Raw genomic sequence first — 22,318 nt, 5'->3', positions numbered from 1 at the left:
AGCATTCGACTTTCCAAATTTCTGCAAGCACAGCCTTGACCACTCCTTAAAAAGGCCCAACTTGAAAAGAAGAATGGGATATCAAGTAATTAGTAGTCTGCTTGAATAGTCCTAGGAACAAGTCTCAGCAAAAGTCAGATGCATGTTGTTCTGACTGACTTCCCGGCTCAGAGACAGAGTCTCTAATCCTTGGTTGTTTTTCTGTAATTACAGATGACATCAAGCTGTTATCATGACATTACCCCATCCAACCTTCCTATCGCTTCCCTCAGCTAACCTTCCCTTCTGTTTTTCCCAAGGGTTAGGGCTTTCCTTTCCTTTGAGTTTCTTTGTTTCTATGTTTTCAATGTTATATCCGTACATTTCCATCTGGGAATCCAAGTGTCTAATTAGATCTATATTTGTAGTTTAGTGCAGGCAATCAAAGATAGAGCTTTTCTGTAGCACATCATATAATTAGCGAGTGAAAATAAATCCATGAAGCATGAGAAGTGAGATTCTCGCAACTTGGCTAGTTGGCATTGTTCATGGTTCTGGTTTCCTTTAATGGGGAAATAAATAGTTTATAATAACATGCAGCCTTTACATTGTACCGTATACAAAGGTGGCTACTGATCTAACAAAGGTGAAACCATACTCTCTAAAAGCCAGTGCATGTTTACTTTGGGCAGGGCTTTTCAAAATGAGCTACTGTTTGAGTTTGTCATTCTTACCAGAAGTCTATTTAACCCCAATTGGTGCCTCACACAAAGCAGTCACGCTAGATTTACCACAAGTTTTTTGTATGAGTGAATATTTCTGTTTGGATGTCATGGAACAAACATCTTTTAAAATAATGGAAGATATTCCAAAGCCCAACACTGTAGTTAAATAATACACTAGGCTAATGCTGCTAGATTTAGGGCTTCATTTCTGGTCTTCTTAAGGTAATAGCTTTCTATTTCAATTTATGCCACACCTGCCTGAAACTATAGCAAGTAACAACAGGAAACTGAAGTCCGTCATTTAGGCGAAGCCGACATGTTAGAACAGCTTTTCATATGAGTCTACACTCACAATACATACATGGATTACTGCTAAAAAATAAAGTATTATAATAGTATTACATTTATCCTTCCTAAATCTCTGTCTAGTCGACAACTTTATCTTTTGTTCAATAAATGCTCTGAAAGCAACTGTATCCGATGCTGAGGGTAGGGCACTTGATGTCTGATTTGGCAGTATCGACATCACAAAAACTTTCAAGCCATAAGGCACAAGGTAAATGAGTCCAGCCAACGGCCTAACCGTAGACTAGTAAGTGTAAGTGACAACAGAGCCACCTGACATGTGACAGGATTGCTATTAAACAGGACTACATCCTATTTGCAGGTCTGACACAGAATTAGCGAGAGGCAGATCACAGATAGGTGCTGCACTGTCACTGAGATTGTTGGAAAATTTGGAAGAGGTTGAACAAAATAAGTTGAAACAAGACAGATGAAGAGAGGCAGCACATGGGATCCATCTGGAAGAAGCTCAGGCAGGTGACTGAGGAGAAAATATTTTTCATCAGCACTCACACCAAATGTCTGCTGAATGGAGGTATCATCAACTTCTCTGAGGTCAGTTTATTTCTCGAGTAAATCAGTCATTACCATCCCTATTATTCCCAATTATAAACAAGATTAGGTTAAATATGGTTCTTATAGATTACCAGTCAGTTCCAATTATGTACAATTAGCTTTTGTTCATAAGAACTGAGGTGTCAAATTAAGTAATACAATAACAGCATAAATAATTAGATCAGATAAAATAAGAAAAATTAAGATTATGTTTGATTGTTCATAGAGGTAATTAGATACAGATACAGTAAGAAGGAGAAAATCTGTGCCAACCAATAAATTAAGCCTTAAAATGCAGTAGTCTAATTGAACCTACTGTGTGTAAATGGCATGTATACACCAAATACTATCCCCATAAAACAACACAATTTAGCAAGACAACAAATATTAAAAAGTATTTTTTTGGTTGTAAATTACAAAAGAAGCACAATGACTTATGCTTGCCATCCTGATTTATGATTCAGTACATTCCTGTTGGACGGGGTGCAGGCATGTTGAACAGCTGCAGGGCTCAGATTTACTACCTGGATAGAGTTGCACTGAACGCAGCAGGAGCTGCTCCGGGTGTCTCTTCACTCTTTGATAAAGTATCTCACCTTTGTTTGCGAGGAGCACGAAATGTAACGTTTTTAACGCTGAAAAGAAAAAATACTTTCAGCTGCAATCAATTCTTATTCAATGTTTTGCGTTGTCTTCACTTTGTAACGAAAAGATGAGCGGCGAGACGCGGACTGAGGGAAATGGAGAGGAGGACAACAAAGATAACGTGAGTAAATAATAAAATGAGATGTTTAGACCCATAGTCACACACATTTCATACAACGTGAACATAGTACTTCATAATGCACTCACGGTGACTTAATCCAGTTTTTATTTCCTGCGGTACTAATGGATTAAAGTTCACTTTATTACAACGAGCTGTGATAGATGAGGTTGGCCCACCAAAACTGTTTAAATTTGTTATTTGGACTGACCTGTTTGACGCACGTTTAAGCTCATTTTCAGTTTCCATATTAAAGTAAAATGCACATTTTAAAATATAAAAAAGGGGCATTCATGAGACGTTTGAAATGAGATTATGTCACATGAAAAGTAAGCAAATATGAATGCAGAGCTTCATATATACACTAGTCTATAATGCAGTGGTGGAATGTAGCCTATTATACATCTATGTTGTAGGTCTATCTAAGCATAATGTTGAGATATTTACATTTTCTGCTAACTTGAACTTCCACACCACCTCTTCTCAGAGGGAAATATTGTACTTTTACGGCCCACTATATTTATTTGTTATTTTTTCCACGATTGACATGTTCTGTTTACTTGATATATCACTACTACTAATTCTCTCTGTCTAAATTCAGTCTAAAATGTGCCACATATTGATGAATAACAACATTAAAATAACATAAATGATTTTTTTAATGATAAAAACAGAATAATATTTTAACATGTAATAATACACATTTAAAAGAGCCATCCTGCACAATGAGTTTTTTACTTTTGATATTTGAGTACATTTGGCTGAAGATGCTTCTGCACTTTCATTTAAGTAACATTTAGAACTCAGGATTTGTAATGCAGTATGTTTACACTGTTGTATTGTACTTTAAGTATGGTATCTTTAGTTTCAGCCATTGCTATAATGCGGATACGGTACACTGTCATGTGATATATGTCATGTGATTAAGCATAAACTCAAATGTGTTTTGCCCATGGAAATTTGTTTTCCAACAGCCAACATCATTTATACTAGAGCCGGAGCATGTCACTCTGCTGTTATTTTGTACATTGTTATTCACTGATATAATGAATGAATGTGATTGAATGTAAGCCTTTAGGCGGCAATTTCGAAGGCGTATGAATTACTGTACCTTATCCAACAAAAGAGATCAAAGAAATGTCAAATGGTTGCTGAACAGCATAGCTTTTAATTTAAGTAAAAAAAACAAAAACAAAAAACAAATACCTCTTGCATATTTTCACGTTTAATACAATACTCAGGCTGATTTACTCTTGTTTCATAGTTTGAACTTTACTAATCATTACCCTTTCCCACTTAGTGACTGTATGCGTCATTGTGTACATGGTACTTTCACTGGAAATGTCACCTGCTTTTTGCCTTTGAGCACTTAGTGTAGAGCTCATTTAAAGCTGTTTACCTACATCTTGCTTGCACAGCGTAGTCTGTTTTAACTTTATCTAAAAATTCATTGATATGTCATAACAAGTCAAGGATTTACGCCCTTATCTATTTTATCATCATATCTGCCACCCATGTGGCTTTGAACGAATTTCCGCAGGATTCCACGCCATGAGTTCCAAAGAACTCATTGACAAAGTGACAAGACTTGTTCTTTTGGTAGCTAAAGCGAATACCTTTCTTTCTTTCAGTTGTCAATATTTCAGTTACATATCTGACTTTGACATGTGATCCATTGTGCACAAACTATGCTTTTTATTTTTAATTTTGTTGCACAGTGTTTTCTCTAGACCCTTGTGATTGATATTATTCAAGGTGACATAAATGATAATCGTCAAATGAGAGAGTAGCATTATATAACTTCTTTATCGTAGTTTAAATTACTCGTGTCCCTAAAACATTGAGTGAATAACTACTATCTCCGTTCATAACGCTGTGTGTGTGCCTGGATGGTGGCCTGAATAAACACATCCGTTGATTATGCAATAATCTGGCAGAAAGAGGAGAACAACTTGGTCATGCCTAGACTTATAAACACTTTTAATGTATAATCATTTATGGTAGCTTAGAGCTTTGACGTGCTCTAACAAAAAAAAAAAGATTAAAAGGCTTGACGGTTTGGAGCGGATACTCTTTCATCAATCATTAAATGTAAGAGTGATTAAGTGCTCTGTACATACTGTATGAACTTGATCAGGTTGATACTATAAATTCTCTCCCCGAGGTAGCTTTTTAACAAATAACCCTCATGATCTCACTGTAAACATAACCTTTGCATACAGTTCTGCAGTCCAATTTCCACTGGGAAATGTTTATTGTCCCACTTTAACACATTGTGATCCATCTTGAAAAATGACATTGAAGTTAGTGTGTGTTCCGTCATGGCGTGAGAACATGTTGCGAAGAGCAAAATGTTCTAGGCAAGGATGTTATTAAAATAGCTCAGCTGGATTGTTGTGGGCTTTCTGTCAACTCTCTGGATTACTTACAGAGCTACAATAGAGATCCTCCACTCTAAGCGTTTTATGTGCGATACGTACATTGTTAAATGGCATGTTTGCACTGCTCACATATCAACAAAAGAATAAGCAACTATAAATAAAGTCTAACAGCATGATAAATGGAATGGTGTTTAGTACACACATGCCAGTCTGCTCTTTGGGTAAAGAAACAAACAAAACTCAGAAATGTACACTGTATGTGAGACATCGTTAAACCTTTAGCATATAATTCAATGATGAAACGTTCTGCAAACTAACAGAACCTTATCAACACATTTTTTTCAATTTAGTGTTTAGGTATTTTTTTAATTAAAATTGCCAACCATATAATAGTTCCTAACTATTACATTTGACTGTTTAAAAAAAAAAAATCGTTAATAAATGTTTCGGTTTTCTTTTGTTGCCCTGACAAAAGAAGCCATTTCCAGGCACCTTATGGAGCTCGGTGAAATAGTTGTATTTTGTTAATATTTGTGTAGCTTTCCAATGAATGAAGCCTTAGCTTGACGCTCGTAACAATTTCCCTCGTCGTAATCCACATCAAAAATCCACAAGACAACTCGGTAAATTCAACCGTTTACTTCGATTCAAGAAAAAATAAGCACAGAAAATAATGTCTTTTTACAAAGTTATAAAGTTATTCCAAAGATTGAGAGAGAGTGAGAGAGGTCAAAAACTGTGTGGCTCCACTCTTTGCATTTCCTGACTGACCCCAGATTAACCCCGAAAACTCCTCCCATGAGTGTATCAAAAAATTAATTAAGAGGCACACAGTTACCAAGATGCCACAATCAAAGTACCAATTTCCAAATATTACAGAAGTAATATAAATGAGACATTATGCATGTAAATTATTCACACACCTTTGTAACATGAATATGTAGTTAACTTAACACACTGTAAATATGAACTGTAACAACTTAAACCTGTAAATATGGCAAATATTCCTTCTTATTCCTTCTAACTCAATGACACATTTATTCATTACAGTCATTTTGAATATGAACTGAATTATTGAAGTCAAAACATCAACAAACTGCATTTAGGCTCCTACATTACCGGCCCCTAATTGTAATCAATGCCCTTGAAGACAATTACTCAAACTTTTAACTTAAATTAAAGGAGCCTACATGCTATGTTACTTTTACTGTAGTTATAGAACAACAATATAAATAAATCTTATTCTTGTTCATCGCCCTGTCCAAACGGGTCTTTCAAAACAGTTCATCAATTATCCTCTGATTCTTGCAGAAGACATAGCTTTGTTATTGGACGACAAAGCTCATTGGTCTTGGTCTTGACTTTCACCTGACGAACCAGGCCTTTCTTGTCGGGAAAGGTTTCCACAATTCTTCCAAGTGGCCATGAATTTCTGGGTGAAGTGTCGTCTACAATCAGCACCACGTCACCGACGCAGAAGTTTCTTCCAGGCGTGAACCATCGTTGACGTTCTTGAAGCTGCATGAGGTATTCCTTTGCACCAGCGTTTCCAGAACACGTCCGCGAGGTACTGGACCTGTCTCCATCTACGATTAGCGTACTGGTCGTCCTTGTTGAATACCCCTGGTGGTAATTCAGGTTTGATCTTGAGCAACACCAGGTGGTTGGGTGTTAAAGCCTCTAAATCATTGAGGTCTGAAGATGACTTTGTGATGGGCCTGCTGTTTATGACAGCCTCAGCTTCACACAGCAAGGTATGGAGACCTTCTTCATCCAAAAGTTGTTCCTTCACTGTGATGTTCAGAATCTTCCTCACTGAGCGGATCAGCCGCTCCCAGCTTCCTCCGTGGTGAGAACCTGTGGGAGGATTGAAGTGCCATTGGACGCCCTTCTGTTGCAACTGTTTTGCTATCTTTTTAGTGTTCCACTCTTGGATCGATTTCTTCAACTCACTGTCGGCAGACCGGAAGTTGGTGCCATTATCTGAGTACATCTCTTTGACTTGGCCTCTTCTGGCAAGGAATCTTCAAATTGCGTTGAGGCACGCGTCCGTGTCAAGTGAAGAGGCAACTTCTAGATGTACGGCTCGTATGGCGAGACATGTGAAGATGAAGCCGTATCTCTTTACTTGCCCTCTTCCTCTTTTCACCAGGAACGGGCCGAAGTAGTCGACACCGACTCTTGTGAATGGGGGATCGTCGGGCAGGACCCTGCATTTTGGTAGATCCGCCATGAGTTGTTTGCCAGCAGTTCCGTGTAATTTTTTACAGGTGATGCACTTGGACAAAAACCTTCTGATGGTTCCATTTGCTCCAGGGATCCAGAATCGTTGTCGCAGTTGAGCTAACATGTGATTCTTTCCGGCGTGAGCTGTTATCTCATGAGTATGTCTCAGCACCAGCCTTGTGATGTGCGAATCTTTTGGCAAGATGACTTGCTGTTTGGAATCATCCGGCATTGCTGCTCGGCTCAACCTTCCGCCGACTCTCATGACTCCGTCTTGAAGTACTGGATTCAGCTTATGAAGTGAGCTGCCTTTCTTTACCCTTTGATGCTCCTTCAGGGTTGCCAAGTCTTCTTTGAAACTTTTCTTTTGACAGTACTTCACAATTTCTTTTTCTGCTTCAGTCAAACCTACACAGGTTAGGTGTGTTCCTTTAAAAGTTTTCTTAAACTGATTCACTCTGCTTTCTCCACTTAAAGTGTTTGGTTCTTTTCTCTTTGCTTTCAGTTCCTTGAGCAAGTCTTTCAATTTCAGAAACCAGGCAACAGCACGTTTAAGTTTTGTCCAGGATGAGTAGTGAGTCATCCAATAGTGCATTGTATCTTTGGGCTCTTGAGCCTGAATGACATGTACTTGAGCTACTCTTTTGACCTCTGGGTCGTTGACGTCCAGCGTTCCAGGATCTGGATTCTTGGGCCACTGATCTTGTGAGCAAAGCAAGAAATTTGGTCCTGAAAGCCAGCTTTCACATTTCAGGAATGCTTCAACAGTCTGTCCTCTCGAGACATGATCAGCGAGATTCAGAGTGGTGTTGACGTATCTCCACTGCGAAGTCTGAGAATGCTCCAGGATTGCTGAGATTCTGTTAGCGACAAAAGTCTTGAACCTTGTGCTTTCACTGTTCAAGTACTTTAACACAGCCATGCTATCTGTCCAAAAGATGGAGTCGTGAAGTTCCAGTTCGAGCTCTTTCTTCAGATGCTTGTCCATTTTGATTGCAACTGTGGCTGCAGTCAGTTCCATTCTTGGTATGGTTGGGGACTTCAAGGGCGCGACCCTTGCCTTTGCCATCATCAGGGTGGATTGAGCTTCCCCAGCTGCAGTGCGCAGCAGTAGGTAGCTTGTTGTTCCGTAGGCGTCTTCACTCGCGTCAGCGAAGTGATGTAGCTGAGCGAAAACTGGTGCACCAAACTGCTTTGTCTTGACGCATCTGTCGACTCCAAAGTACTCAAGCAGTTGCAGACCTGAAATCCACTTTTTCCAGCTCTTAATGACGTTGTCCGGCAGCTCTTCGTCCCAGCCGTACTTCTGCCGGCATAAATCTTGCAGGATTCGTTTTGCGGGCAGCACCACTGGAGCAAGAAAGCCCAACGGATCAAAGATGGAACTGACGAGGGAAAGCAGGCCTCTCCTAGTGTGTGGTCGATCTTTGAGGTTGATCTTGAACTTGAACCGATCTCATTCGGCACACCACTGGATTCCTAATGCTCTCTCCATCGGCAAGTTATCTTCGTCCAAATCCAGATCTTGAAACCCTTGAGCCTTTTCCTCTTCAGGTATTGAGTTGAGCAACTTCCTTGTTGCTTGACCATTTTGTTAGTCGAAATCCACCTTTTGCCAACATGTTCCTCAGGTCGGCGCAAAGGGTGATTGCTGTGTCTTCATCAGTAGTTGACTTAAGACAGTCATCTACGTAGAATGTTTTCTTGACTGTTCTGGCAGCTTCCTGACAGAATTCTTCCTCAAAATCTGTTGCACATTTCTGAAGCGCAAAGGTTGCCACACTTGGCGATGATGTTGCGCCAAAGATGTGGACCAACATCTTGTGTTCAACAAGTTCCTGCTCATAGATCCCGTCAGGCCACCAGAGAAACCTGAGGAGATCCGTGTCTTCATTGCTGACCCTGACCTGGTAGAACATGGCCTCCACGTCAGCCATAACTGCCACAGTCTCTTGTCGGAACCTCATGAGGACCCCCACTAGTGAGCTTGTCAGGTCCGGTCCCTGCAGGAGCTGTTGGTTCAGCGATGTCCCTCCAAAGCTTGCTCCACAGTCAAAGACGACGCGCAGTTTTTGCTTGACTGGATGTCTGACTCCATGATGAGGCAGATACCATGTCCGCCCTTCAGTTGGCTCCTGTTCTGTACTGTCGAGCTTTACAGCATGACCTTTCTTGAGTATGTCATCCATGAATGCAACGTATTCCGCATAAAACTTGGCGTCTTTAGAGAATCTTTTTCGTAAGTTCAAAGCCCGTTGATCTGTTGTTTGGCATACACAATGACTTGTTCCTCACTGGAAGACACACACTGTAATGACCGTCTGAAAGTTTTGCGGATTGACACACCTTGTTGACAAAACAACAAACTGCATTTAGGCTCCTACAATTTGTATTGATCACAAATCAATGTTTTTGTCTTTAAAATATCAGAAAATGTTAGGGAAAAAAAATCCATTACTTCCACCAATATCCTAAAATGACACCTACTTTTGTTTGATCAACAGTACCAAAAGACAAAGTTATTCAATGAACTAATGGTTGCAATCCAGAACAAAAAGATCACTTTAAAGAAACCCTGAAGCATGTATTATACAAATATTTGTAGTTGCAGCAATGGTTATGAAAGTTGGAGATAAATGGACGAACACACAAGCATGAACATAAATGGACTGTGGTATCTGACTTCTGTTTGCACAGTCTTGTTTACACTGCACACACTCCGCCTGTCAGTGACAGTTATATAAAGACGCCTCATTAATCTCTTATATAACTCGCACCAGGCATTCTTCAGAGTGCTTCTACCTGTCACCACGTGGCAGATAAATAAAGCCTACTTCATACCATAGTTTATCTATCAGTTAATACATTAGACTACACTTAAGTAAAATATAACCTAGTCACTCATTTACTCTGATTCATTGAATAATGCCTTGTTAAAGAACTCTGAATTGTTTCCACATTTAAATTTTCTTCAGCAGTTCAAATAAAATGTGAAAAAATAAAAATGTTGTCTAATTATCAAACTAAAAGGATGGCTTTCAAACTGTTATGCAGTTCAGATTCCCCATCAACAGGTATAGGTATTCAGGATGTTTATATAAAAACAGAAAATGTTTCCCTTCAGTTGTTTCCATTGTGTATTTGGCGCTGCAGTCCTGCAGGGGAGGCTAACAGCCGTATGCCTCCTCAGACTGGCACTGTTTCTCTCTGCCTGGAGAACAATCTGGAGGAAAGAAAAGGGTTGGGCAGCTGGTGGAGCCTCACCCAGCCATGTAAGGCAAGACAGCGGAGGCTTCCCACGCACTTAGTCAGAAAGACACAGAGAGTCTGGATCACAGCTGCCTGAACATCAGCTGGGAGAGTTCCCACAGCCTCGTCTGCCCAGGTAGATATCAGAGTGATCCTGTGTGAGATAAAGTGAGGGGGTTGCATGTGTGTTTGTACAGTGTGGAGTAAATAATAGGACCTGCAGTTGTAGATTTGTTTACTTTATGACAGTTTGCTTATATTTGGGTATGTCTTTAATTGTTAACTTGCCATGCTTAAAATAAAGGGCTAGTTTCTCACACACAGACTAAACAAAAATGTGTATACACTAACAACGACAGTGTAAGATTACTTTTTTTTGTTTTCAATCTTGATTTTTGAGTGAAACATCAATATAGATTTTCTTTCAAAGTTTTTAGAGTCACTATTTGTCAGTTACTCCTCATGCCGTGGAACATGACTCAGTTTAATTGGTGCCACATACCGCTGGTATTACTCACCACGGAAGAGTCCCTGATTTACGAGTGACATGTGATGGTCCTGAGCAGGACTTGCTGAACAACTTAAAATCTTTTTAAGTGTTTTATGGCTTTCCTTATCACTCCTAGCATGTGTCCTTTGGTAATAAAACTGCTCTGTTATGACTGCCCTCAGTGATGTGTGAATGTCACACCATGCTGTGATCTCTGTTGGTACTTGGAATAGGAATTTAAGCACTGGTGTGCAAAAAGTGAAATACTATTCTACTTTCTAAGCTTGTTAGGATGATATATAGACAAAGATTTATCGCTATGTCTCGTTGATCCAGTCCGGTGATGGTGACATTATTTCGAAATCAGTAAATAACAGTCACTGGAAGGAGTGTGTAGCTCGATAAGTGGGATCGGATGGTCCTGTATTGATTGTGGGAGGTCTCTGACGGTATGAAGATGCTCTTGTATTTTGGACACTGAGGTAAAACATTGATGTCACCTCCAAATCAGTAAACATGACTCAAAATGTGTAACAGCTGTTTTCGTCTTAGCTCCGTGTCTAACGCCGTTTAAATGATGTGTGTTCATTTCCCCCCCTGAATACCTTAATGTCAGAGATAATAATACTTGAGAACGCTGTACTCTGTTACACTCTTCAAGTGTTCTTGGCTCTCAGAAAAACACACCATTCTTGTGTACTCTGCTCAGAGCTTCCACCTTCTTTAGTGCATCTTATCACCTCAGTTTTAGAGCTGAAACCTCTAGCATGAATTGTTATTATTATTAGTCAATACACTGAAAAGTGATAAAGATAGTTGGAAAAATAGACGAGTAATTTCTCAAGCAAAATGGAAAACATTATTGTCGCTCAGTAGTGAAGATGGGAAAAACTTGGGAAAAGATCGAATGTCAGATTATTTCCCAAAGATATTTGATAGGAGACATGCGTTGACCTGTCAAAGGCAGAGCTGTTTGGACCAGCATAATCAACTGTTTATGAAAAGAACGATCATGGTGGTTACTGGCAGCACAGAACAATAATGTTAAGATACTGCTGACTCCTTCAAATTGGTTCATTGTTTTGATTAAATGCAGGTTTTATTCCAAAGTTACTGATTACAGAAAGGGTATGGATTATGTGCTGTGCCTAGGTGTAAACATAGGCAGTCGACTAAGATTAACAGTTCTACTTTATTCATTACTGAACACAATAGCAGTGCAAGAGCTTTCTTTATAATACATTTCTTGTATGGTGCGTGGTATGTAGAGGGCTTTCTGCACAGTGTTAAGCAAGATGTGAAATAATTAATTAAGTTTATCTCTTATCAGCATACTTCAGATAGAGAACCATTCATCTTTGATGAAACGCTGAACACCTTAACTGTTGGCAGTGATATCATATCTAAAGCCATTTTCATTAGATCCGGTTTAAAGAGATTGAATGTGTGATGAAATTAATTTAAGGTAAATGTTTGCATGACACTCGTGTCATATAAAAGATATGGAGAATCAGGGGACACAGCTGAAATGGGCCACTTACCCGGCCTAGAAAGACTATAAAAATTGAAGTAAAGTGTTCCCTCGAGCTGCACGGGCAGGCCTAGTGGAGAAGCACTCAACAATGGAAGCAGATACAGTATTACTGGCTCCGTAAAGGCACAGAGTAGATGAAAGCGCTGATCACATTATGAACAGTTATTTGTGAGTTTGGACGTGACTATGCAGCAAAGAGCAAGTATATATAAAAACAAAGTGTCAGAACTTGACGTTGTTTCAGTCTAACCTGTTTACATTAGAAAACAACATCATCATTCTCATTGACCTGATGCTTAATTGTGCGTTCATTGGGCGGTCAGTGCTGCACAAGTATGCAATGAATGAGAGTCTATTGTCAGCACCTTTTGTAAGTGTTGTTTCCAATCCAACTCTCTTTCATCTATAAACCTACTTTTGTCATGGTGCTGTTGACAGATACATGAATAACAAAGCTTTTTGAGGTAATTCAATGATGATCTTATAAGATAGTTGCCCATATTCCTTTTGTGTTTCTCAAACCCACTGATGTTGCTGTTTTTATCCAGGGTTTTTGGAGGGGAAAAAAAAACTTCTCAGGCATTCAGCACTCAAAACATGTAGCTTGGCATATGGTTTTGTCTTAATGAGTTTGCATAGTGAATTAAAAAAAGCTCACTTCTTTCATTTAACAATCAGATTAATATCAGTTACCTCTGCTTTAAGTGAGCTTATGTTGATACATCCACATGTCTGAAATGTAAACGTGTCCAGTGAGTGAGTTTCAGAGGAAAGCATGAGGTGCAAGACATTGTGTTTCTGTGTACAGTAGGATCCTCCCTGGGCGTGTCTCTGTGTGAAGCCCTCTGGCTGTCGTTCCCTCTGATCACAGGGTGAATGTCGGCCTGTCACAGCCTCTGATGGTTTTTCAAACATTACAATTAAATCTGACGTTCATACTAAACCATTTAGCCTGTGTTGGACATGCAAAGCAGAGAACTTCTTACGTAAACAAAATAACCAAATGTTCTAGCCACATGTGACCCCCATTTGTTTGTTCTTAAACTGTGTGTGTCGACATGACTTATAGGCATGTTCACACACAGTCTTAAACCATAAACTATTTCCAGCCGTTCACACGCAAGTTTGGTTTTTGTTTGGCTCACAAAAATCCCAAAACAATTCAAGGCATTTGTAATTCTTTCTATTTGTTCTAACTGTTTTCATTGTGGCAAGTATCGTACACACAGCAAGGCTCTGTTTGCGGAGATATGTTGTTTATAGATGTACAATATAACACACACACACACAGCAAAACTCTATTTCAGTACATTTGTTGTTGTTGACTCTTGATGTAAAAAAGCATTTCAATTGTGTTTAACAGAGAAGATAACAACAATTGTGTCACCTTTCTGCCGGCATCGCTAAAGACCTAACATCTTCGATAGTACAGTAGTAGTACTGCAGATATACTGTATGTTTAAGGCCTCTGTGCAGGGTGTTGTGCCAAGGATTCACGTGGAGCTGTAACATTCATTCAGTGACTGGCACTTAATGTGTGTCCAGATGACTGCCCTGCTGTTACTTGGAAGCCGGATCCATTGAAAGGCTTTTCCCAGGAAAGAAGGAGTAATTAAATAAATCAAGTGTGTTGTCTGGTGCTAGCCCTAGCCAGTGTTAAACTAAATATATTATAGATGCGACATGTATTATCCTGGTTCCAACTTCATGCTCATAGTCAGGTTCCCGTGTGGTGTCATTAAATCGTCTGCATACCTTAGTGAAGTAATTATTGCAGCGCTCCCCTTTTTTTTCACAACAGACTGTGGTATGCATAGAACATGTTAGTGTCTCTTTATCATTCCTGCACTGTAACCACAGATGCTATTCTCACAGCCAGCTGTTAAAGCTGTGTAATGTTGCTTCATTATGTTGGAACACTGTGTGAGTAGCAGCACTGTGCAGCATGTCAACATGTTTTAATATAATAGAGCATGGAATGTAAGGGTGTGAATGCAAAAATGATGCAGGGTAAATAATAAGACAAAGCCTTCAGCATACTTTATAGGGGCCCCTATTATGCGTTTTGGAGGATTCCGTTTCCTGTAGTGTGTCATATAGGTTTGGGTGCATGTAAATGGTCTGCACAGACCAATATCCACAGGTTTCCTCCCCCTCTGCCCGTAACACCTCAAATGGACTCCTTTTCTTTTCTTCCGTAGCATAAGTACATAACGATGTAACTCTTGCGCTTCTATTGTGCCCCAGCACATTGTACGTGATAGGCTAAGGGACGGGACATCTCTAAGCGGTTGACCAATCACAACCGAGCTAGCCAGCTAACTCATAGGCTCTGGTTCCAGAGAACAATGAAGTCCTTTTTGAACATTAAAGCATGTAAACATGTCACAGTAGGGACTCAAAATAAAAATATGAACCTGAAAATGAGCATGATAGGGCCCCTTGAATAGAGGGAAGCAACATGTCATGCATTTTATTTACCTTGCATCAGCATTACTTAAGTACAATTTTCTTTCCAGTGAGTGTTTGTTGTATACGCCTTACTGTACCACAGGTATAATTAGATAATTATGTAATTTCAGAAGAAAAATAAGCACCAAGAAATCCCTCCCTCTGTTCTCTTTTATCTTCCTGAGCATGTATTTGTACTTTGTTAATACTTTGGTCTAAGCTCTTAAAAAGTCGTCATTGGTTGCTTGGGTGTTTCTCTGAGGTCTTTGGAAGACTAACATCAACAAACAAATCAATATAATTACAGTACAAACATCTACGTGACATTTTGTTTGTTTGTTTTTTTGGCTTTTGGCTATTCAATTATTATTTTAATTATTGTGCAATTATGCAGCTGGATTTTAAATTCTGATTGCTATTATTTACCAGTTAGCTGACACCCAGACAACGCTTCATTAAAGACAAGGGTGATATTAACCACAGCAGCACTACAAAGAAAAGAGAATGTATAGGTATCAGGCCCAAACAATGATAATATAAATTCAGTCTTTATCCCATTTTATCTCATGTACTGTAGGGGTGGAGGCCCGCTGCAAGAAAGATACAACATGTTCCATATAAACTACAAAGGCACATATTTATAGGCACGTACACACAATACAAGCTTACATACTAACACCCAACAACTCCTAGAGGCTAGGATTAAGCATAATTCAGGTTGGTGATAAGACAACAGTCCACTGTTACATAACTCGTCTGTACCTGGACTATTATTCTCCATCTGAAGAGGAATTATGTTGTCAAAGGGCCAAATGGTTTGTTCTCTTGGCATTTTAGTGTACAGTAAAAGCAAGTATTTGCTTTAGGGAAAGGTATACTCTGGTGAAAAAGAGGCCAGTTTAGATTAAGGGAATTTAATATGCTGCAAACTCTACATGTCCCAGCTCAAAGGCCTTTTTTTTAGCTTCCTATCCCATTGTTAAAAGTATTCACTATCTATTTAATATATGTGTTGTATCAGAATGTGTCTAGGTTTGTCTTAAAACTAATATAAATTTGTTTTTCTGAGTTGAAAAGTGATGTACTCTCATATTGTAAACATTAGGTCATTTTTAGTGGATGATCATACAATATGAAATCAATCAATATCACTGGATTATGGTGGGCTTTGACTAAATAGTTTTGATTAACATGCACTTCCTCTGAATGTCTTCCCTCTTTATTTTTAAGAAAATATAAGTAATCATGAATTGAGCAATACAGGAGAACCCCATCAGAAACAGCATATGATCAAATTGTCAGTTTTTTTCCAGAATTGTCTAGTGTTGTTGCACAAACTATTTCTAAAAATACTTTGTTTTAAAGTTGGTATGGGGACGGAGTTGTATTGAGTGACTCAGCAGTCACGGTGGTTTTGAGTGTTGGTATTTTTGGATCTGACTGGACTGGACTGGTTTCGTTTTTCTCCGCCAAGTAGAGGGCTTGTTTTTTCCAGACCACAAGACTGCCCCAAGAACACAATAGAAGAGTCTCCTTTTGGTTCGTTGCTAGGCTTTGTAGTCTAACAGTGTGGAATCCTCACAGGATCTTCTGCATGGGGAAGTTTTATGGCGAAAAAAAGTTGCCTTTCATTCTCAGCTCCGCCCTCTTTCTCACTGGTGACTTTCATTTTGATCCCCTCTCCCTCCTCTCCATTGGTTGCTTCTCTTGTAATATCCACATCTGTATTTATTTTTATTTCATTTATCTTTCATTTCAGATCCGATGCAGGTGGCTTAGACTCACTTTACAAGATCAGGATCAGTCAACCGACAAGTTGGAGCATCACAGCAACAAGGTACAAAAAACTGAGAGGAGACAGTTTCCTTTTCATTTGCTGAGTGAAAAATATAAATTGAGATTGGGACAAACTTTATTTTCTCCACTGAACGTAGGAGAACGTCATTGCAGAAGTGCCTCCACAGAAAGCAGAGAAGAAGACAGAAACAGAAGTCATTAAGGTATGTGAGCTTGTTTTCAGTGTTTGTTAGTTTAATTGTGTACAAGCTAGTCCACCTTTTCATGCTTTTCAGAAGTACTACAGAAGTACTTTGCTCGCCTGTGTTATTTATCACAATCCTGTCATCGTGGTAATTAGGTTTACCTGGCGGCTCGTTCAGAGGCAGCAGAGAGCGTCAAGATGCTGACAGACGAAGTGTCGCAGATTCAGGAGGTCAGTGAGCCACACCGAGCTGAGCAATGCTTCTTCTAACGTATCTAGACAATGAGTCAACGTTTAACCACTACAAAAAGAACATTAGAGAGTGTGTGTTGATGGGTCGAACAAGGGGAGGGGGATAGTAATAGTTTCTGCATAACTCACGTGTGTTTTTGTTTCTAGGTGAGGTACTGTCTGAAGACTCTGAGAGAGCAGATGGCAGCTAGACAAAACACAAACAACAACAAGGTACACACCGCCTGCATCCGGGATTAAGATGTTTTTCTGAATCTAGTGCTGAGAAAACAAGACAAATCCTTTGTGGTCACTGAAATGAAAATGTATTTACAAATGAAGTAAATTAGGCCTGCAACAAATTATTCATAAATATTATATTAACCTGTCATGTATATTATAAATTAAGTACTTTAACACTGAGTCAGGTGTACTAAACAGAAAGATATCCCAGATTTTTGGGTGCACTATCCCTTCAAGTTGAAAGGCAGTGATCTCTCTTGGTCCTTTATAATGTGTAAGTGGTATGGGTAAAAGGAGAAGTAAAGCACTAACATCACCACTCGCTCTCTTCTTCAGTATCCAGCCAATGGCTTCAGAGTCCACGTGCCCAGCAGCCAGCCAGCTGTCACCAATGGCAACACTGTTCTCCCCAAGTTGGATGCTCAGGTGAGCTTCAGCCCTCCATAACTAATGTTTGCTGTGGCTTTTATGATCTGACTATTCATCAGTTTAATGTGAATGACCCATGAGGAATGGCCGGAAACCAATTCCAATTGCCGAAACTAGTTTGAATGCATTCAAATTTCTATTTAAATGACCTGCGGAAGATTCATATTGAAAATGGTCTGTCCCTCCTGCACACGCACGCTCTATCTATCAGCCAGCTGCTCATAAGAAAATAGTGCCATAATCTGAAGTTGATTACAAAGCTCACCAAACAGCACATTGCTCACCTACATTCTGACTAACAGCCCACACACAAACACAATATTGTATTTCACATGCATTATTCCACAGTCCGCACCTCTCCTGTAACACTACACCATTATCTATAAGGGAAGTAGAGCAGGGAGCTATAGTGGCTGTCCATACCCAGTGGCCTGTGAGTGCGGTATGTAGGTAACCTGGGATACATTTTCACTGCCCTCCATTCAAAGTGGTATCAGATAATACAGCAATGCACATGTTTTTGCTTTTTCCCAAGAATTTAAAATACGGTCCCGAGATAAAAGCTTATCTCTTCACAACTGAACTCATGTCCAGCTTCTTGTCTAAATGTGTTTGCTACCTCAGGCTCGGCCAAACAACCTGTTAAACACGTAGAGAACTGCCTATCAGACGCCTCTCTTATCTGTTTGTTAGCTGCGGACTCGCCCTCAGGTTCAAGTAGTCTGCCACATTAAGCCTAATGGAGCGTGTCACTTTGTGTCTGCCTGCGCTCTCAGGTCGGGGATAATCAGGAGGAGAGTGCGAGGCTCAGGGAGGCGACCCGACGTCTGTACTCACAGCTGAAGGAGATGGAGAAGATGCATCAGGAGGAGAAGGAGAGACTGCAGGTCTGTCTCACCAGATTAGTAACATGACACGATTTCCCGTCTGCAGCTATGACTCACTCCTCTGCTGCTGTCCTGTTCATTTAATCACCCTCATTATCTGCCAGTCTTATCTCTGGACTTCATCCCTCATCCCGACCCCCCCCCCACTGTGTGGGGGTTTGCTCTACAGCTCATTCATCTGTCAGGTCATGCAGGGACACATTGCCCAAAGACTTAACATAGGCTCATCTGTCAAGGACGGTACCTGTGGTCTTTCACTAATACCCTTTTAGAGTTAGTGGCACCAACAATATTGCACTGATCCATCAATTAGACAGAATTTTCATTGTAAATGTGGGTTATTTCACTCTATTGGAAAATATATTTAGGTTGTGATTCAGACAAAATTAAGAAATTTAGACAACCACAATATTTAATAGGGTTTTTTTTTACTTCTTTGAATTCCTTCCTTTATGTTTCCATAAATTATCCAAAAAACAGAGCTTTTACTATACATACAGACTGCATAAACTTGAGTATACATTATTATTTCACTTTTACAATGTGAACACACAAAAAGGTATCGTCTAAAGTTGTTCTAAAATACAAAACACAAGCAGCCAGACATTTCAGAGGTTTTCAAACAAACCCTCCATTAGAGTTAGAGATTTGCCTGATTTGATTTTCAATACTGTACTTACTGTAGTGCAATAGGGATTGGGCATTTACTGTATATCCATTTCAGGGGCCTTTTTGGTTTTACCTCCAAATAGAGTAGTTCAGATAATCTGGTTTAACTATCAGCTAGCCCTAACTACTCTAATCTGATCAATCTGAGTAATTGAAAACAGTTTGGATGTTTAGAGCCTTTAACAGAGTGTCCATTACTACTTAATCAGAGGAAAGTCAAGGTTATTTCTTACTCTGTGGCTCCCCTCACAGGCCAAGGTAGAGGAGTATAGCGATCGTGTGGCCGAGCAGACTCAGCATCTGCAGAAGGCGGAGAAGCGGTCAGAGGACAGGGGTAAGCAGGTGGAGGACCTACAGAGGCTGCTGGGAAACATGGAGATCGAGAGCGGCATCCTCAAAGACAAGATGGCGGCAGGGGAGGCAGAGCTGCTGCAGCTCAGAGCAGACAGGGAGGAAAGTGAGGAGGATGAGCCGAGGTGAGAGAAGGAACAGTGATGAGCACAAGTACAATCTGTGGGCCAAAAAAGAAGCAAAGACATCAATAAAAAAACACACCTATATTACCCCAGTAATGTTTGTTTCACGCTTATATGTCCCGAAAAAATACACAACCATTGATTTATCTAGTTCCCAGTGTGCAAAATACAAATCCTACAATTAATATGCTGACATCTACGAGTAAAACAAAATATAAGTTGTTCAGTAGTTTTCTTAATCTATAGTTTTAATGTATACTTTATGTTTACCAAATGTGACACAGTGGTCTCATATGTGTGTTTGTTTGCAGGTGTGAAAAGCTTGAGAAAGAGGTGGCCATCCTGAAGGAGAAGATTCATCACCTTGACGACATGTTAAAGAGCCAGCAGAGGAAAGTTCGCCACATGATCGAACAGGTATTTACTAGCAGAACAAATGCACACACACAATGCAAATGAGCTCTCCGGTGCACAGGAAGCCATTACCGCGGAAATTACATTTTGAGGAGGCGGACACATAAAGCGTTATTGATTTTTGCGGGAGAAAAGGAAAGAGGAAATGTCTGGTGAAACAACACTTGCGTGTCATGAATTAGTGATGCTGCAACTGCTCTGTTGGAAACTTAAGCTGTGTTGCTCCTGATAACTCACACTGTTGGTTTGTTTTGTCTATGGAAAGCTGCAAAACTCCCGGACGGTGATCCAAGAGAGAGATCGCTTCATCAGAGATCTGGAGGAGAAGGTGGCTTACCTGGAAGCTGAGGTCAGGATAACTGCGTCACAATCTGAATGTGTCACTACTAGCTATTTAGTGTTGGGAAAGTTACTTTTGAATTGTAATAAGTTACAGACTACTAGTTAAGCTGAAAGATAATAAAGCATGTTAGTCCTAAAAACATAAACAAGATTGCAGTAATGTGAAAGCCCTTTTCTAATTTCAGAAGGAAAATATTCTGTATTTTCCACTGAAAGGCGTTCTTTTCTGATGAATTAGTGTGGTCAGCTGGTCGCATGCAAGGCAGACTTTGAGAACCAAGACAAAGAAAAATGTGATATTTGAGTGCATATTGGCAGATAAATGGTGCCTGTCCTCACAAAGACCGCACAAGATAAGACTATTCTAACTAGGACTGCATTTTGTTTCTGAAACTGTTATATGGTACATTATGTATGTTTGTGGTTGACCTTTCCCACCTTTTCAATCAAGTTAAAGCTGAGGAATTGTCCTGCATGTAAAAAGTGTATACTGTAACTCCTTAATTGCACCTTTTTTTACACAATGTAATGACTCTAACCCCTTTATGTCTGCAGAACAGACAAATGCATGACCACATGGAATACTTCCTGGCAGGCAAGGACCCTCAGCCTCTAACGCCTACTGAGAACAAACCTGAGGTTGTTTACAGGTGAGCTGTTTGTTATTCATAGTAAGATTTGATTCTTCTGAGAGGATTTAAATGTCAATGTTAACAAGCATTTTTTACCATTTCTTTGTGCAGTAAGACACTTACACCGACGTCACAAACCAACAAGGCTCTCCCGTTCATCAAAGTCATCGAGATCAAGTCCTGAGTTGAGTGTCAACCAAAATAATGATTACAGTATAAATGTATATTTAACCACACACCTTTTTATAAAATGCAGATCTGGGGTATTTAAAAAAGACTGGCAAACAGACTTCATGGTGACAAAGCACATTGGTCCTGTTTTAGAACCTCAGTTACTTTTAAGGCTGTTCTGCGTACCTTCACTTAGTCTCTGATTGTCAAACAGAATCTAAAAAAGGAAAGTAAGGGAGAACTCAACTTAGGATCCAATGATAGGAGGGATCCTTTAAAGGAAAAAAGAAGATGTGCATCGCATAGAACTTTAGTGAACCTCATACATGAGACAGCATGAGTGCAGTTACAACTCTATTATCTTCCATCAAGAAGTAAACAGCTTGAAAAGGTAAATTCAAAAGGATAGTTTGAGCCTGATATCTGTTAATATTTGTAAATGTCTCTGTTACAAACTACATTTGGAAAAATGTACATAAAATCTATTAGATTTTCGGCACTTCTTCAACCTGCAGCCTGTTAACAAAGATCCTGAGCTGCAGGGTCACATTCCTCAGTGCTTTGCACCACACTGCTAATGGCGGGCAGTTAGCAATTTCAATGCTAAAGTATGATTTATGTTTAACTTAAATGTTTTTCTCTGACATAAGAGTGGGTTTAATGTATATTATTATGTAATAATAATAGTGATACTGTATTATATATATTGGAGGGTTAACCTTTATTTTATTAATGCTGGAAAACACTTATAAGGCTAATGCTAGAGGCTAGTTTTTATTTCTTATCTATGCTGCCAAGTGATGCCTCAACATCCTTATTATTATCCTGTTTTGTGCTAAACGTTTGCATGTTTAATAACAACCTTGAACTGATAAACTGACTTCAGAATGATCCATTTTTTGTATGCTTTTTTTCTGTAAAATACTCTCAATCCAGTATATACACTTTTATAAACCAAGTCCCATTCACTGTGAACACTGAATTTTGTTGTTGTTGTAGACTGCCATCATTTGTTTTTTCTTATTCTGTTTATGTACTCTTTGAGTTTTTCATACCTAACTTCTATGGTCTCTGTTGTGTCTTTACTACTTGAGCTTGTACTGCCACCTAGTGGAGATAATAAAGACAATGAAAATGAAGACATC

General features: G+C 39.5%; 1 protein-coding gene across 1 annotated transcript; it reads left to right on the top strand.

The window, feature by feature from the left end:
• The first annotated feature begins 1,419 nt into the window (after window positions 1-1,419).
• Window positions 1,420-22,312, top strand: tuft1b (tuftelin 1b). Its single transcript, XM_063899185.1, has 13 exons — window positions 1,420-1,604; window positions 2,317-2,370; window positions 16,458-16,535; window positions 16,633-16,698; window positions 16,836-16,910; window positions 17,079-17,144; window positions 17,490-17,579; window positions 18,359-18,469; window positions 19,391-19,614; window positions 19,926-20,031; window positions 20,294-20,377; window positions 20,926-21,020; window positions 21,114-22,312. Exons 1-13 carry the CDS (start codon window positions 1,497-1,499, stop codon window positions 21,184-21,186), a joined length of 1,230 nt encoding a protein of 409 aa, XP_063755255.1. The 5' UTR covers window positions 1,420-1,496; the 3' UTR covers window positions 21,187-22,312.
• The last annotated feature ends 6 nt before the right edge of the window (window positions 22,313-22,318 follow it).

The sequence above is a fragment of the Eleginops maclovinus genome, chromosome 13, assembly GCF_036324505.1.
Source record: "Eleginops maclovinus isolate JMC-PN-2008 ecotype Puerto Natales chromosome 13, JC_Emac_rtc_rv5, whole genome shotgun sequence".
NCBI classification, from domain to species: Eukaryota; Metazoa; Chordata; class Actinopteri; order Perciformes; family Eleginopidae; genus Eleginops; species Eleginops maclovinus.
This window is presented reverse-complemented; position numbering and strand designations above follow the sequence as displayed.